Source organism: Pteropus vampyrus, unplaced genomic scaffold (genome assembly GCF_000151845.1).
Source record: "Pteropus vampyrus isolate Shadow unplaced genomic scaffold, Pvam_2.0 Scaffold15, whole genome shotgun sequence".
NCBI lineage: Eukaryota > Metazoa > Chordata > Mammalia > Chiroptera > Pteropodidae > Pteropus > Pteropus vampyrus.
This window is the reverse complement of record NW_011888796.1, coordinates 4801270-4816869: the sequence shown is the minus strand read 5'-3', so window position 1 is coordinate 4816869 and position 15600 is coordinate 4801270. Positions and strand designations below refer to the sequence as shown.

At 32.1% G+C, this 15600-nt stretch overlaps 1 protein-coding gene across 1 annotated transcript in view; it reads right to left on the bottom strand.

Annotated features, from left to right (window-relative positions):
• Positions 1-15600, bottom strand: part of SGPP1 (sphingosine-1-phosphate phosphatase 1) — a gene marked incomplete at its 5' end in the record, with an annotated part of 31342 nt that continues 15742 nt past the window's right edge. The window contains 2 exons of the mRNA XM_011386216.1: positions 1-838; positions 9042-9131. Of these exons, the coding sequence (XP_011384518.1) occupies positions 287-838; positions 9042-9131 (642 nt within the window). The remainder of the gene's footprint in view (positions 839-9041; positions 9132-15600) is intronic.

The following is a 15600-nucleotide window of genomic DNA, read 5'->3' as shown; positions in this document are numbered from 1 at the left end:
TATATGCCTTAACATATATTATATATAACTTGAATCCATAACAGCACAAAACTCTCCAAATATTACATGAACATTCTAAATGGATACTTATCATTTTCTCAGTGCTGAAATAGCTCAGCTCACCTAAAACATCTGGATGATAAAATGCAATGACTCATGAATTTACTTAAATAATTATTTAAGTTAAATTCCTGCAAAAGCCTAACTCTGATTTGGCTTTTAACTAGAATATATTTTTAGATATTAATAACTGATACCCTTCTTTCTTATAAACAATATTTCTCCATCAAGAGATACCAATAAAGAAAAATACGTAAGGAACCAAAAACGTGATAGAGAAACCGACCATTCCATAGGTAATATACCGATAAGGAAGTTCAACTTCCATGTGCTGTCTTGCTTTTCGAATATCATCACATGGTATATTGAATATTTTACAGGCTAAAGGAATGGTGATCTTTTTCATTATATCTCTGACTGTTAGTACAAATACCATTCCTATGAAGATCCGCAATATGGCTTTTCCAAACAGAGTCACTGTAATGGGAGGCCCAACTAAAGGTAATCTATCCAGAGGAGGATCTAATATTAGACCCATGTTATAGGTAACATGAGATCCACATGCAATTCCAGCACCACTTCCTAGAATCTCAGCTGTGTCTCCTCGGGATGTACTCCAGGTGTCAAGAGTGAAAGAAAAGATCCCCAAGGCTAAATGAAGCCCAACGATGATTAAAGGAGCATATTTGTGAGTTTGGTTGAAGTTGTCAATCAGGTCCACAAATGGATAGAAGATAGCTAAGATTAAAATGGTATATAGGAATCCAGCAATAATATCCTGGGAAAAGAGAAAAGTAGAGTTGTTTAGTATAATACTATTTTTGGCATTAAAATATATATTTCACATTTCAAATATTAATAGATATAAATTTTTAAAATATCCTCACATTCTCATTCTCAAAGTAAACTTTACTAACTGGTCTAAAAACTATTTTAATGATAAAGAAGATTAATAATAAAAGAATTATGTTTTCACAGTTCTACCCTTTTATAAATTAACAATATAAGCTAAAAGTATATATAAATGTTTAAGTATTTATAAATTTAAGGCAATACATATATACTACACACAAATTTTATAAGTTAATGAACAATTAACTATGCTTGAATTATGTAGTTTGATTTCTGGGAAAAAGAGTATACTTATTTATCAAAGTAACCATCTTTGTTTTCATTAAATACATAATTATTTCATGATTAAAGAGGATACAAAGCCTGGGTAGTTTCCTTCTGCCATTCATTCACTAAACGAATACTTACTGAGTACCTACATGTGCCTGGCGCTACTTTAGGGACTGGTACATTGCTTAAAAAATGACAAGATTCTACTGTCATAGAGCTTACATTTTCGTGGGGAAGACTGACAATAACTCTGAGATTAAAAAAAAGTAGATAAACATTACAATTTCAGATAGTTGTGTTATGAAGAAAACTAAAACTGGGCAATGGGATAGTAAGATGAAAGGCCCTATTAGAGTGATTAGAGAAACTTGCCTGAGGAGGTGACACTTGAGCAGAAACCTGATTCCAAAAAGGAGTGAGCACTATCTTTAGATCTAAGGAAAAGTATTCCAAGGAAAGGGAATACAGTCTGAAGGGCTTGAGGCAGGAAAGAACCTAGTGAGTTCAAGGAATTGGGAGAAATCCAGTGTGACTCAAATAGTGAGCAAAGGAAAAAGGTATGAGGTCAAAGAGATAGGCAGATGCCAAATCATGTAGGGCCCTTATAGGCTAGGTAAAGAGTTTAAATTTTATTTCAAAAATGATAGGGAACCACTAAAAGATTCCAAAGTAGGAGTGCAGTACTCTGCTGTGTAGAGAATGAGTTATAGAAGAAAAGTTCGGAATGGACAGGAGACCACTGGAGACACTGGTGGGAAGCTACAGCAGTGGTAAGAAGTACATGGATGAATTTAGTATACTATTTTAAAATTAGAGTTGACAACTTGAACTTGTGATAGACTGAATGCGGGAGAGAAGCAAAAGAAAAAAAGGATCAAAGATGACTCCTAGTTTTAAGCCTGAACAATGGGGTAGGTGATAAAAAAATGGTTTACTGAAGGAAATAAAGCTCTTTCTGACTCATTCCTGACATGAACAAAAATGTTCCAGAATTTCCTCCTTAAAACAAAACAAAAACCACTGCGATCTACTCTCTATCACTGAAAATTTTTTGTCAAGGGTCGCTTATGTTCATTCATTGCTTCCATTTCCTCACTTTCTACTTTTTTTCTAAACTCATCACTGCACTGAAACCACTCTTTTCATACTACTTGGCTTTATGCTGCCAATAACAGTGGTCACTCAACATTATTCAACACAGTTGAGCAGACTAGTTACTTGTTTTTCTGTCTTACAAAGCTACTATGTTTTCTTTTTATGTTCCCTGGTGTGGGTCTGCAAGAATTTCTCCAGGATATATATCTAGGAATGGAATGGCAGAATCATAGGTATGTGCATGTTCAATTTTACAAGACACTAAAAATTTTTCAAAATGTTTGTAAAAGTTTATATCCCATCAGTTGTTGCATTGTCCTGATTACTTTTTTTTATAAGTAATGGGCTATTCCTTTTCTATGCAATGTATATTTGTGGGCAACTGTCCTTTTGGATTTTCTTCTTTCTGATTAACATTTCTTTATATAGTTTTCATATAAATCCTTTATCAATAAAATCTATCAACAATATGTAATATAAACATCTTTGAAATTTGTGGCTTGCCTTTTCATTTTTTTAATGGCATCTTTTGATGAACTGAAAGTTCTAAATTTTAATGTAGTCATATCAGTATTTCTTAAGAAAGCCTTTTTTGCTGCAAGATCATAAAGGAATGTTATTCAAAAGTTTTTAAGTTTGCCTTTAATATTGAAGACTTCAATATACCCCAAATTCTTGTCATTGTCCTCACTGTGCAGTAGCAATCCAATAAAAACTTTGTCGTGGATTGGCAAAGTCAACAATACAATGCTTGAAATCATTGTTCTAAACTACATTCAACTCCAATCAGAATACTATGTAATATAAAAACAGATACAGAAGATACAATTACTAAACAGACTAAGAATTGAATATTCAACTAAAAATTTTTCAGGAAATAGATTTTCTTGTTCACCACCACCTTCCCAAGTAGCTTAGCATATTGTAGACACTTAAATACTTGTTGAATGGATGAATGAATGAACAAATCCTTTATAGGAATTTTTAAATCTATTTTAACAAAATCTACTCAGTTACTTGTAAATGAATATCTTCATTGTTTTTCAACAATAATTGTATTATAGGTATTAGAAAAACATTTTAAAATTTTATTTCTATATAAAACAAGTTTTCACTGATATTTTCCTATTCTACAATATGGAGTGAGACTTTCAAATTTTAATTGTTTTATATATAAGTGACTCCTTTTATAGTAAGTGCAAAAAAGATATAATCAACAAAATGTTTCTGAAAGTATCAACTAAGGCAATAAATACCACTTGTATATTCAAATTTCTTAGAAGGACATATAAAGCATTTCACATCTGGCTTATGCCTATCATTAAGCTTCAATGCCAGATCCCATAATAAATTTATACTCTCCTCTCATTTTGGAATTACCTTTCCCATCTATATTTTAGGCAAACTATTACATATACTTTGAGATTCTGCTCAGGCATCTATCTCCTCCATAAACTTTCTCTTCCTACCCTATAATAGGGAACTTCTTCCTGTTTGCTTCCTTAGCATCTTCTACATTCCTGCTGTAACAGTTACCACATTGTTTTCCAGTTCTTTGCTTATTTATTTCTCCTGTTGACTCTGTTCACAACTTTTGCTGCCTGTTAGAATCACTCAGAGAACTTTACAAAAATATTGGTGCATGGGCCAATCCTCAGAGGTTCTGATTTAATTGAACTGGAGTGAGGTATCACAATTTTTTTTTTTTAAAGCTCCCCAGTTATTCTGTTGCGTAGCTCCAGTTGAGAATTACTGTTACATATTATATTACATATTAATATTTAGACTAATTTCTCAAAGACAAAGACTTCATCTTATTTATACATATAGACCCAGTGACTGGCACATAGTAAGCAATAAATATTTGGTTAGTTAAATTAAGACAGTTAAAATAATTCTTTAGATTTATAACATTTTGCCTGACAAGAACTGTAAGAGAAATAGATGAAACATAATTTCTTGAACTTTGGCTAAAGACATTTTCAGGGAATAATAATATTTTCTGTGCTAAAAACACTGTTGTAATACTTTACGTTTATTGTCACGTTTAATCCTCAAAACCATCCTGATATGGCTTGTCTGAGACAATCTCACTTTGCTCTGTTGCTCCCACAATAAATATTAAAAGTACCTTTTTTTCCCCTTTCAGAAGTGTTCAAATTTCATAAAAGTTTATGGTTAACTCACTTAACCAATTTTTCAATAAAGAAAACTAGACTAAGGTCATGTAGCTAGTTATTTAATCTCATAGATCGAAGTGCTCAATACATTTGTTGGGAGAAAAAAGGAATATTCTCAGCATCAGGAATCAGACATAGGGAGTGAAGAGAAACTAAATTTTCAACACTTTTTGTGAACATGAGGTCTTCCATGAAAACTCAGTGATACACACTAAAAGTTACCTAAGAAATCCGGTTAATTGAATTTTACTACAGTTACTCAAGGATTCTAAAAGTAACTCAAATTCTGACCAAACTTTTGAATATGGAGATCTCAAATTATGACTGTCAAACTCTATTCTTCATATTTCAAACTCCTAATTGCCAAATAATTTCAGTTTATTAGGTTATGTTCCTTTGTTTGCTATCTTAAACTTTCTTTCCTCACCTGTAATTAAAAGCACAGGTCTTGGGGAATAACTACAGGATTTTCGCTACCAGGACAGCAGCTGTTGCTTTATTTTATTTAAATTTCATGACTGATTCAAAAATTTAATTTATATGCTAATCTGGAAATGTCCTGAGTCTTATAATTCTCACAGAATGTGTACCAGATTAGATGTTTTAAGTAAATGACAACTGATGAGTTATTTATATAAAACCATCCATATATACTCAGAGGTTAAGTGAAAGAAGGGTTAATAACTCTTCAGTTGGCAATTTTTTAAAAAAATTACAGTTCTTTCATATTATAGATGTAAGTATAGATGTTTATGCCTGTAAAATTTTTTTATAACACCTTAAAAGTGGAAAAATCAATTAAGTGATTTTTAAAGACTTTTTTGTTTGATCATTTTTATATTAATTCTTTGAAAAAAGAATTCTTTAAAATAACATATCAATTATACTTTTAAAATTATATTTCAGTATGACATAAAACATCCAATATTTATTATCCTCTACTTCTTTTTCCATGACTATTAAACCTAGATTGCTACAAGTCTCTATACAAATCTGCTTCCTTTTCCGAGTTATTGCTTATGATATTACCCTGATTAGTGAGGGCATATTGACTTCCATGCAACAAAACCAGAAGGAACAAACAGCTGAGTTCAAGACATAAACATGGTGGCTCTCACTGTGATATTTAATGTATTACATTAAAATGTAGAACTAAGTACTTTTAAGCATTACAACACAAAGTGTGCAATAAAATTAATGTTAGAGGTAACATAAAAAACTCAAAGTAGCAAATTTTCCAAAATTAAATTTAGCAAATAATTTCGGATACTTATTAATTATAATTTATTCCCTAAAAGTTAAAAATTATACATTTAAGTGGAATATTCAGGGTTATCAAGTTTATTATAGATAATATCAAATACCGTAAATTCAATAAACATTTACCATGTATTAAATCTGGAATTTTCTCCTTTTTTGTTTTTCCTGATGGGGAGATAGAACAAGAGAGGCTAGTCATTAGCTGGGACTAGAATTTAGAACTCCAGTTGTCTCCAGGTGTTTTTTTGTTTGTTTGTCTGTTTTTATATTTCAGGTGTCCTGCTTCTAATTTTACTTTTTTTTTTTTTTTTTTAATTCCTGCTTCTAATTTTAATCTGCCAGTGACGCCAACAGGGTTTCTAACAACAAAATGTATTTTTGGAATGACTGTCTTTGATTATCTTTTTTTTTTTTTTAATGGTGACATTGGTTAACGAAATCCAGTAAATTTTAGGTGTACAATTCAACAGTAAGGCATATATATATTGCATTGTGTATTCACTGCCCATGATTGACTTCTTTAAGATCAAAATTTCAAAATCCATCCTTAATAATAAAATTCAAATTTAATATATGCTCACTAAAGAAAAACTAGAAAACACAAACAATAACAAATAGTTATTATCCAGGAATAACTACTATTAAAACTCTTAGTGTTTACTGATCTAGATCTTTCTCTACAACTTAGTTTGAGTTTTTTTAATTGGCTTAACCAGTTTGATTTTTATTTCTTGTTATAAAAGGAGTCAGAGGTACATACTACTTTATAATCTCACTATCTTTCTTAAAAGCTTTTCCATAAATACATATAAACTTTTAGTACAATTTTGGGTAAATGTAATTACCACATATTCATAATTTTACTAATGTAGAAATAAACAGTAATTTGACAAATACTTAGTCTAATAAGTTAAAAATAACTTGTGTTTTAAGAAATTAAATTTTGAGTGCTAGGTTTGATAATAAAGAAAAAATGGGTATAGTAACTTTACTTTTCTGGAAATAAAAAAAATCAATTTAGGAAAATAGGCAGATATTAAAAATAAACAAAGCTGTTGCTCTTAGTGTTGTAACAATAACACAGCATATAGCAAATACTGAAAGAAGTATTCATTATAAATTATTTAGAACACATTATTAGAACACTCTTCTTAATGTTAATGAAGATATCAGCTTAGATAATATATCTGAGCACCTACTAGCAACTTCTAGGGCACATTCTGCCTACAGTTCCATACTAATTTCATTATAAACAGTGAAGATACACATTATGATCAAGAAAATAGTTTCATAATGGGTATAATTTCACATATTAATTAAATAATAAGCAATATATTCTTGATTAGAAATGGTTGTGGTTATAACATAGAATCACAATTTATAATGCTTGCATGTTATCTGTGATTTTATTTTTTTTAAAAAAAGAAAAACTTGTAATACTATACATGGGACAAGATGATTTTCGAATCGTTAAAAAGACTAGAGTTATCAGAGTCGTTTGACAAAAAAAAATTAATATTGTTTTTATTTCATCTGATTCAAGAGTAGACATTATCTGGTATAAAAAAATTAACTAAACTCAGCTTGAATATTTGATGAATCCTCTAAACACTTCTTTTTTTTTTTAAAGAGCAACATCTTTGGGATTATATATTCAACATAATCAGATTCTTATTACTCATTGTATAACAATAATGAATCTAGGGATAGATAATATTATCTAGTATCTTTTCCTTCAAGAAATAGCAAGGATTCATTGTTTTATCACTCAAAGTTGCATAACCATTTGGAAGTGTTTTAGGAGTGACATTGCTAACTTTTGGGAGTAGAAAGAAATAACTCTAACAAGGCACAGAGAAGGATAATAATATTTTCTTGTAATATTAGATTTGATATAAGACTATGATTCTTAGTCTCATTATAAAATTAGTAGAGATTAGTTTAAAGAACTGTATATAAATTCACAATTTGTGTTAATTATAAAAAGTCAAACAAATAATTTGCTTATTAAGATCATATTTGGGACTTCTGGAAATTTACTAGTGAAGGGGTAGCTGCTAGACGCAAACAATCTAAGTAGGAAATAGAAACTCAGTATTTCCACAGCTATGACAAAAGCTAATGAGATATTTTTATGAGTAGAAAATTCTAAAAGTGAAAGCTGTTAAAGAAAAATTTGGTATAACCCATTAGAAATTTTTGGATTCTGTGAATTATTTCATGTATCTCCACCTTTTTTCTGATCCTTTATCTAGCAACATAAAACATAATATGTTCATAGTATGTCTTAAGAGACACCACACTAGATACAAGGGACAGAGAGAGAAAACATACAGTTGCTTTTCTCATGTTGCTCATTGTCTAGGGGCGACAGATAAGAAAAAAAGCAATTTGTTTAGGATAAATGCTATGCCAGAATTATGCTCAAAATGGTCTGGAAAGAAGGGTCACCTAACCAGTCTGAAGAAACGAAAGATGAGAAAGATAACGAGGCTTTTAAGAGCACTTTTTTGAGTCTTGAAGAATGGATAAGATAGTTAGGCTAAGAAAAGTAAAGGACATTTCAAGCAGAAATTACAGCAATCCTAAAGGTATGAAGGTAAGAAACACCTCTTGTATTTATTGTATTTATGTTTTAGAAAGTATACTATAACAAGAGAGTGAACATTGCATGGAGATGTGTCAAACCAGAAATAGTACTACAAATTAAGAAGCTGTTGCAGTAACCTGGTTAAGATAAAGCAAGTCAGAACTAAGGGAATGTCAATAGGAACAGAGAGGAAGGGAAGTGAGTAGGTGTGGCTGAAAAGAGTACAAGGTCCGCGTGCTGCTGCTTTTGAAACTGAATTGCATTCTTAAAAAAAATATCTGCTGTGAGCCCTAAAATATTGTTGGAAAAGAAAACTAGCGTTTAATATGTATATATCAGTGGTATCAGGATAGTTTAAGTACATTTGAAGTTTCTAGTCACTGGGTCTTCATTAATAAATAGATCTCTCCTTGGTTTCTGTAGTCACATTATTGGTTTTGACTCAGCATTACAAGAGGCATAGAAGAGAATGAGAAGGAAAATAAAACTGAGACTGGAAAAATGGAAAAATGTTATCCTGAGTATAATACTTGGTTACTGTGGTTGCTGGGAACTCTTTTTTATGAAATAGATGATTATGTTAAAACTTCACAAAACATGTTACTTTTACAAAACACAGATTTACAATAACTATTTTCTTATTTAGGTTTCATTAGTTTGCAAATGACTAAAAATTATTAAAATGCCTGTCAATTTCAGAAAAAAAAAAACCACTATGAACACATTTTCCTTACCAGAATGGAGTGCATTCCCATGTAAATTCTACTTAGGCAAACTAGGGAACACCAGCAGGGAACAAGAATCAGTCCATATATAAGAGGATACTGAAGAGGAAAAAAAGTAAAATTAGTTCAATAAATCAGGGTAAATTTAAACAAGCAAATAAAAAATAAATCGCTATACTATAAAATTCCATGAAAACAAAAACGATGTGTTTTTACTCCCCATTGTATTCCCACCACTAACCCTAAGCATGGCACACAGTAGACATTCAAGAAATACTTTTGCATGAATGACCAAGTGAATGAAATCTAATGTTTCTATACTCTTCATTGTGAGAACTGACTCATTTTTGCTTCTACAGTAAAGATTGAATTACCAGCATGATACAGAAAAATAAAAACAGGTAAGAGACATACTTTTAATATGGTTCCAAAATGAAAGCACCTCTGAAATAGAGCCTGAATGTGGCCCACGTAGTGGCCCTCACTTCCTTAGGGAAGAAGACTGGATATTATCTCCTTCTCACTTCCATTAGTAACTATCTGCAATTTCTATTGACATTTCCCCATCCTGTATTCAATATACAACATTTTGTAACTTGTTTTCCACTCTGCCCCGCCCCTTCACTAAAATTTCAAATAGTAATCTCATTGTGAAATATTTTGATAGGATACTGGGAGCAGAAAAGGAAAAAAAAAACCAATATGTAGACAATTTTTGCTTTCAATGGCACTAGTTTGAGTTGGCTTTAAATCTCTTGGGATTAGAGGGAGGAAAAAAGAATGGATAGGCATGATGATAAGTTTATAAAGAAAGGGGAAAGGGCACATTTGAGGCAGTTTATACCTCATTACTTCAAATTTCTGAAGAACTGATCTAAATAATTATGTATTATCTTTGACTTCTTCCTTATCCTTCATATTCAACCAATAACCAACTCTTGCTGATTTTACCTTAGAAATATTTCTTGATTCTGTCATCTCTTCTCCATCCTACTTACATTGCCCTTGTTCATTCAGATCCTCAGTTTCTTCTTTAATTCTACCTATTTTTCTGGCCATTTTTCCATATGTATGAGGAACTTGGTTAATGGGGCAAACAGATATTACCATGTAATAAAGTAAATGCTATGACAGGAGTATAGTAGAAGTTCAGAAGGAGTCTAAGGAATGGGCATTTAACTTAGTTTAAGTATGTTAACAAAGATTCCCAAATTAAGTAAAATTCTGGTTGTCCTGAAAGATGAGTAGGATTTAGTATTTAAAGAAAAGAAGGAGTGAGTACAGAGCAAAAAAGGGAGAGGGCATTACAAACAGCAGGAACACCATAAGCAAAGGCTGGTGTGCAAGACATTATAAGTGGTGTGGTTTTCTAGTAGAAGTTTACAATCTTGCTGGGGGGAGGCACTAAATAGCAAACATAAAAATATGTAAATTAGATATAAATGTTAAGTAATACAATATATAAAATATACAAAATATGTAATAAAACGTGGTAGTATTATGGAGAAATAAAGAAAGAGCAGGTATTGAAGAAACATTAAATGTTCATCAAATACTCCTTGTGCCCCTCCTACATTTTATTTACCTGCAGCTAGATTGGGTCCAAGTGACTAGTTTTGGGCAACGAGCTGGTGGGGGGAAGTGACTTATGACACTTTCAATCATTCTATGAACTCTCTCTTCCTCTCAGGTGTGACCGTGGAAGGCACATGTTGAGATTTATCACAGGATGGGCAAACTTCTTTCAACCCGGGTTCCTGAGGTTCTAAGGAGAACAAAGCTGTTTGCTAACTCATAATAAATATGTAGCACAAACGAGAAATAAACTTTTGTTGTTAGCTGAGATTTGGGGATTAAGTCATTCCCAGAGCATAACCAAGCCTATCATAATTAAAACAGTAATAGAAACAGGATCAGGAGTTGAGGAGTGTGTGTGGGACAGGTTAAATTATTAAATAAAAGACAGTCGATGTGGGCTTTTTGAGAAGCTGAGATTTGAGGCAAGAGAAATTAGCCAAGCAGACATCTGAGAGGGAACATATACCAGGCAAGGGGATCAGGTAGAACAAAGTCTCTAATGAGGAAATGTGGCTGGTAAGGAGACTAATGTGTCCAGAACAGAGAAAGCAAGTAGGAGCTGAGGTGAGAGAAGTATGAGGGCCAGAGCAAGGAGAGCCCAAGAGGCCACTATAAGAAATTTGACTTTTATTGTGAATCAAATGGGGAACCATTGCAGAGTTTTGAGCAGAGCAGTGTCATGATGGCTGCTATGTTGAGATTAGATAATAAGAGATCGAAGGTGGAAACAGGGAAACTAGTTAGGAGGCTGTTGGTATAATGTACGTGAGAGATAACAGTGGCTTCTGTCTCTGTATCAGTCACTCAGGCCTTTTTAATTTTTCTGTTAATTAAAAAAAAAAAAAAAACTGTTAATAGCAAAGGACACTCAAAGAAGTAAACGACAACCAAGAAACTCTCCTTTGCTTTTTCACTTGGAACCTATAAGAAAGTAAAAATGTACAAAGTTATTGATGGGAACTATTTGTACACAAAAGATTGAAGAAAAATTCATTTATAGAGTCTCAAAAGCTAAGACTTGAACGAAAGGGAAAGAGAGTTTTGAACAGGGACAATGAAACTGGCTTTAACTTAACTCAAACACATCTATTCAGGTTTACTATGCTCAAGGTGTTTAAAAATAGGAAAGGAATGCAATCAATCTAAAGGCAGAAGCTAAAGAAGAAGCTATGAGCCTTTTATTTTCCTTTTCCCCTTTTCCAGAGCACTTTTAGACTTCACTAAGGTAAGGTGAAGAGTTGTGAAAAGAATAAGTCATTTTTATTCTTATTGATTGGTTGATATTTTTAAGCCATTAGTCTCTATCTTCAGGATATTTTCCCTAGACTTTTTTCTGGAAAGTAACACATTTGGGGAAATATCTAATCCAGCTCTCACTACGTGACTTTCATATTTACTCTCCATTGAATAACAGAATTCTGCATCACGAAGTATCGAAGCAAAGGAGTATTTCATCAGTTAAATTTATGCAAATAAAAAAAGGCTATAGTTTTTAAGACTAAAGGAAATAAACTAGATAGACTATAGAAAAGTAACATTTCTAAAATGTGATCTTTTTGTGAGAGGAAGAATTATCCATAGTAACCAATTCCCTTGGCACATTTATTTATATTTAAGAATACACAAACTTCGTCTACCTTTAATTTTATATTAAACTGTCTCTGAAAACAAATTTAGGACCACTATCCTCATTTAGATGTTAACTGGAAGAAAAATAGATGTGTGCAGAATTATCCTTTCCCAAAAAATAGAATTTATTATAAATATGTAAAAAATATATAGACCGCTCCATTACAGTCATCCTTGTTAGTTCTCCTTTTCTTCACTATTCCTTAGTATTAGTGTGCCCCAGAGCTTAGTTCTTAGGATATTTCCTTTCTAATCTATACTCACTTCCTTAATGATTTCATCCAGTCTCAGGAATTACATACAATCCTTATGTTTATAACTCAAATTTCTGTCTCTAGCTTGGTATTTCCACTTCAGTGTCTAACAGGCATCACAAATATAACATGACCACATTTGAGCTCCTGATTTCTCTTCCATTTCCCCATCTGGCCAGCTACTCCTGCAGTTATCTCCTTCCTAGTAAATGACTTTATTGTTCCATTTCACAGGCCAAACATCTTGTTATATTTGAGTTTCTCATTCATATCTATCATCCAATTCATTAACAGTATCAGTTATACCTTTAAAGTGTATCTTATTGTTCATTGTAATCGCCATGGTAATCACAAAGAAAGTATCTAAAAATATAACAAAAGGAAATGAGACAAGAATCAAAATCGTATACTACCAAAAAAAAAAAAATCACACAAAAAAGAAAGCAATAATGTAGGAAATGAGAAACAAACAAACAAAAAAAGGTATAAGACATACAGAAAACAAACAACAAAATGGCAGAAGTCATTCCTTATCACTAATTACTTTAAATGGAAATGGTTTAAATTCCTCAATCAAAAGGCAGAGTTGCAGAATGGATAAGAATACATAACCCAAATATTTCCTGCCTAAAGAGATTCACTTTATATCAAGTGAAACAAAGACATAAACTGGTTAAAAGAAAACAAAATGGAAAAACATTCCATGTAAACAGTAACCAGAAGAGAGCTAGGTGGCTATACTAATATGATGAAATGGACTTTAAGGCAAAAAACTATTACAAAAGACTAAAAACAGTATATGTTGATAAAAGGCCAGTTCATTAAGGAGATACAACAATTATAAACATATGCACATTAAACAAGAGGCCCAAAATAAATGACACAAACATTGACAGAACTGAAGAGAAAAACAGATGGTTCTACAGGCCAGCCTTCTTAGCATTGAAAATCTGCTCTTCTGCAATCCTTTACCTATGTTAAACTTAGCTGATATTTTAAAGTCTCCTGCAGCCTCTTGATCTTCCCTCAAGATCAGTGCAAGTTTTTCATGCCTTTTGAAAAGTACAATCCAACCAGCACAACCCAAGAAGAGTTTAACATTTTCCTTCCTCTAGGTAACATGACTTCAAATTTCCTTGGCTTTCAGCCTCATGATAATGCTGTCCACTATGCTTTCTTTCTTTTTAAACTGACTGCCAACTTATGAATCCACAAATTTAGCCACTTTCCCATCTTTTCCATAACATCATCATACTCTTACAGATACTACTTTAGCACTTTCCTTACATACAAATTGGTGAATTTCCTCTTCTTTTTTTCTGGATGCACTGATTGTTGATTCATTAACATTGAACTCATGGCCAACAGAACTATAACTGAATTAATCTTATCTACCTCACATACATTTTCTTTGCAAAGCATATCACAGCCTTCTTGTGCTTAGGAATACTAGATACCACTACAGCACTGTGCTTTAGGGACCATTTTAAACAGCAAAACGAAGAGCACAAAAAATGTGGAAAACAAGGCACTAAATACATTGTGAAAAAGACTCTCGTTTACAGTATAATAGTTAAAACAAGAAAGCAGAGCACTGCCTTGTTCAACTTTGGCTGGGAACATGTATGCTAGGTGATTCAAACTTTTCGCCCCTCTGCACATGTCTGTGCATGTACTGATTTGGGGGTTATGAATAAATTCTAATGAGGAGGTAAATTTACAAATATGCAATCCATGAATAATAAAGATCAACTGTATGTAAAAATTAAACTACTCTTAAATGACCATGTCCCAAAGAAGAAATCACAGGGAAGTACTTAGAGATGAATAAAACAAAAACACGACATACCCAAAATTATGTAATACAGTGAAAGCAGCATTTGAAGGGAAATGTATAGCAGTGGAGGTGTATATTCAAAAGAAGAAATATCTCAAATAAGTCAAAGCTCTACACCTTAAGGACTAGAAAAAGAGGAGAAAATTAAGTGCAAAGCTAGCAGTAGCAGAGAAATGATCATCTCAATTGCTGCAAAAAGAAAGACAAAATCCAACATTCCTTCATAATAAAAGCACTCAAAAAAAACTAGGAATAGAAGGTAACTTTCTTAACATAATAATGGGCATTTATGAAGTATCTACGGATAACATTATACTCAATTGCAAAAGACTTGGAATGGTTCCTCCCCAAGATCAGGAACAAGACAAGAATGTCCACCTCTCACCAATGCTATTTAACATTGTATAGTAAGTTCCAGCTAGAGCAAATAGACACAAAAAAGAAATAAAAGATTTCTTTTATTTAAATTGGAAAGGAAGAAGTAAAACTCTATTCACAGATGACATCTTAAAAATAGAAAATCCCATAGAATCCACATTCATTTATCCACTCCTACTAGAGTTAATAAATGAATTCAGCAAAACTGCCAGGTACAAGATCAACACACAAAAGCTGCATTCCTATATACCAGCAATGAAAGACTTGAAAAGGAAATTAATATAACAATTACAATAGCATCCAAAAACAAAATACCTAGGAATAAATTTAACCAAGTAAGTGAAAGACTGGAACACTGAAAATTACAAAACATTACTGAGAGAAATTAAAAACTCTTATCTTTGACACAGGACATATTTATGCATTAGGAAATATTTTATATATATTCTATATGTACATGTATATTAATATACCTATGTAATCATTTTTTTTATTATTGTCTATCTCTTTCCTCGAGAATCTAAGTTCCATGGGGGCAAGAATCTGAGTCTTTTTGTTCACTGTGTATTACCAGTGACTACAACAGAGTCTGCACAGTCAGCAGTCAATAAACACTTGCTGAATAAAGTAAATACAGCCTCCGGCCACTAAGAACATCAGTCTTACAGTATCGCATTCACGATAACTTGGGGTTACCAATGATACCATAGTTATCACTCAGTTCCTGGCCTCAAACCTGGGCTGTGTTAACCTTTCATTTTAAGAGCATCTCTGGAATCCACCATAATAAACGGCAATTTGAAAATCCTGAATAAACTTAGGGAAGAGAATTTCCAATGCTTGTTTAGAATAAACATTATTAGGTACAGATTCTGTAGTTTAAGCTTTTGAA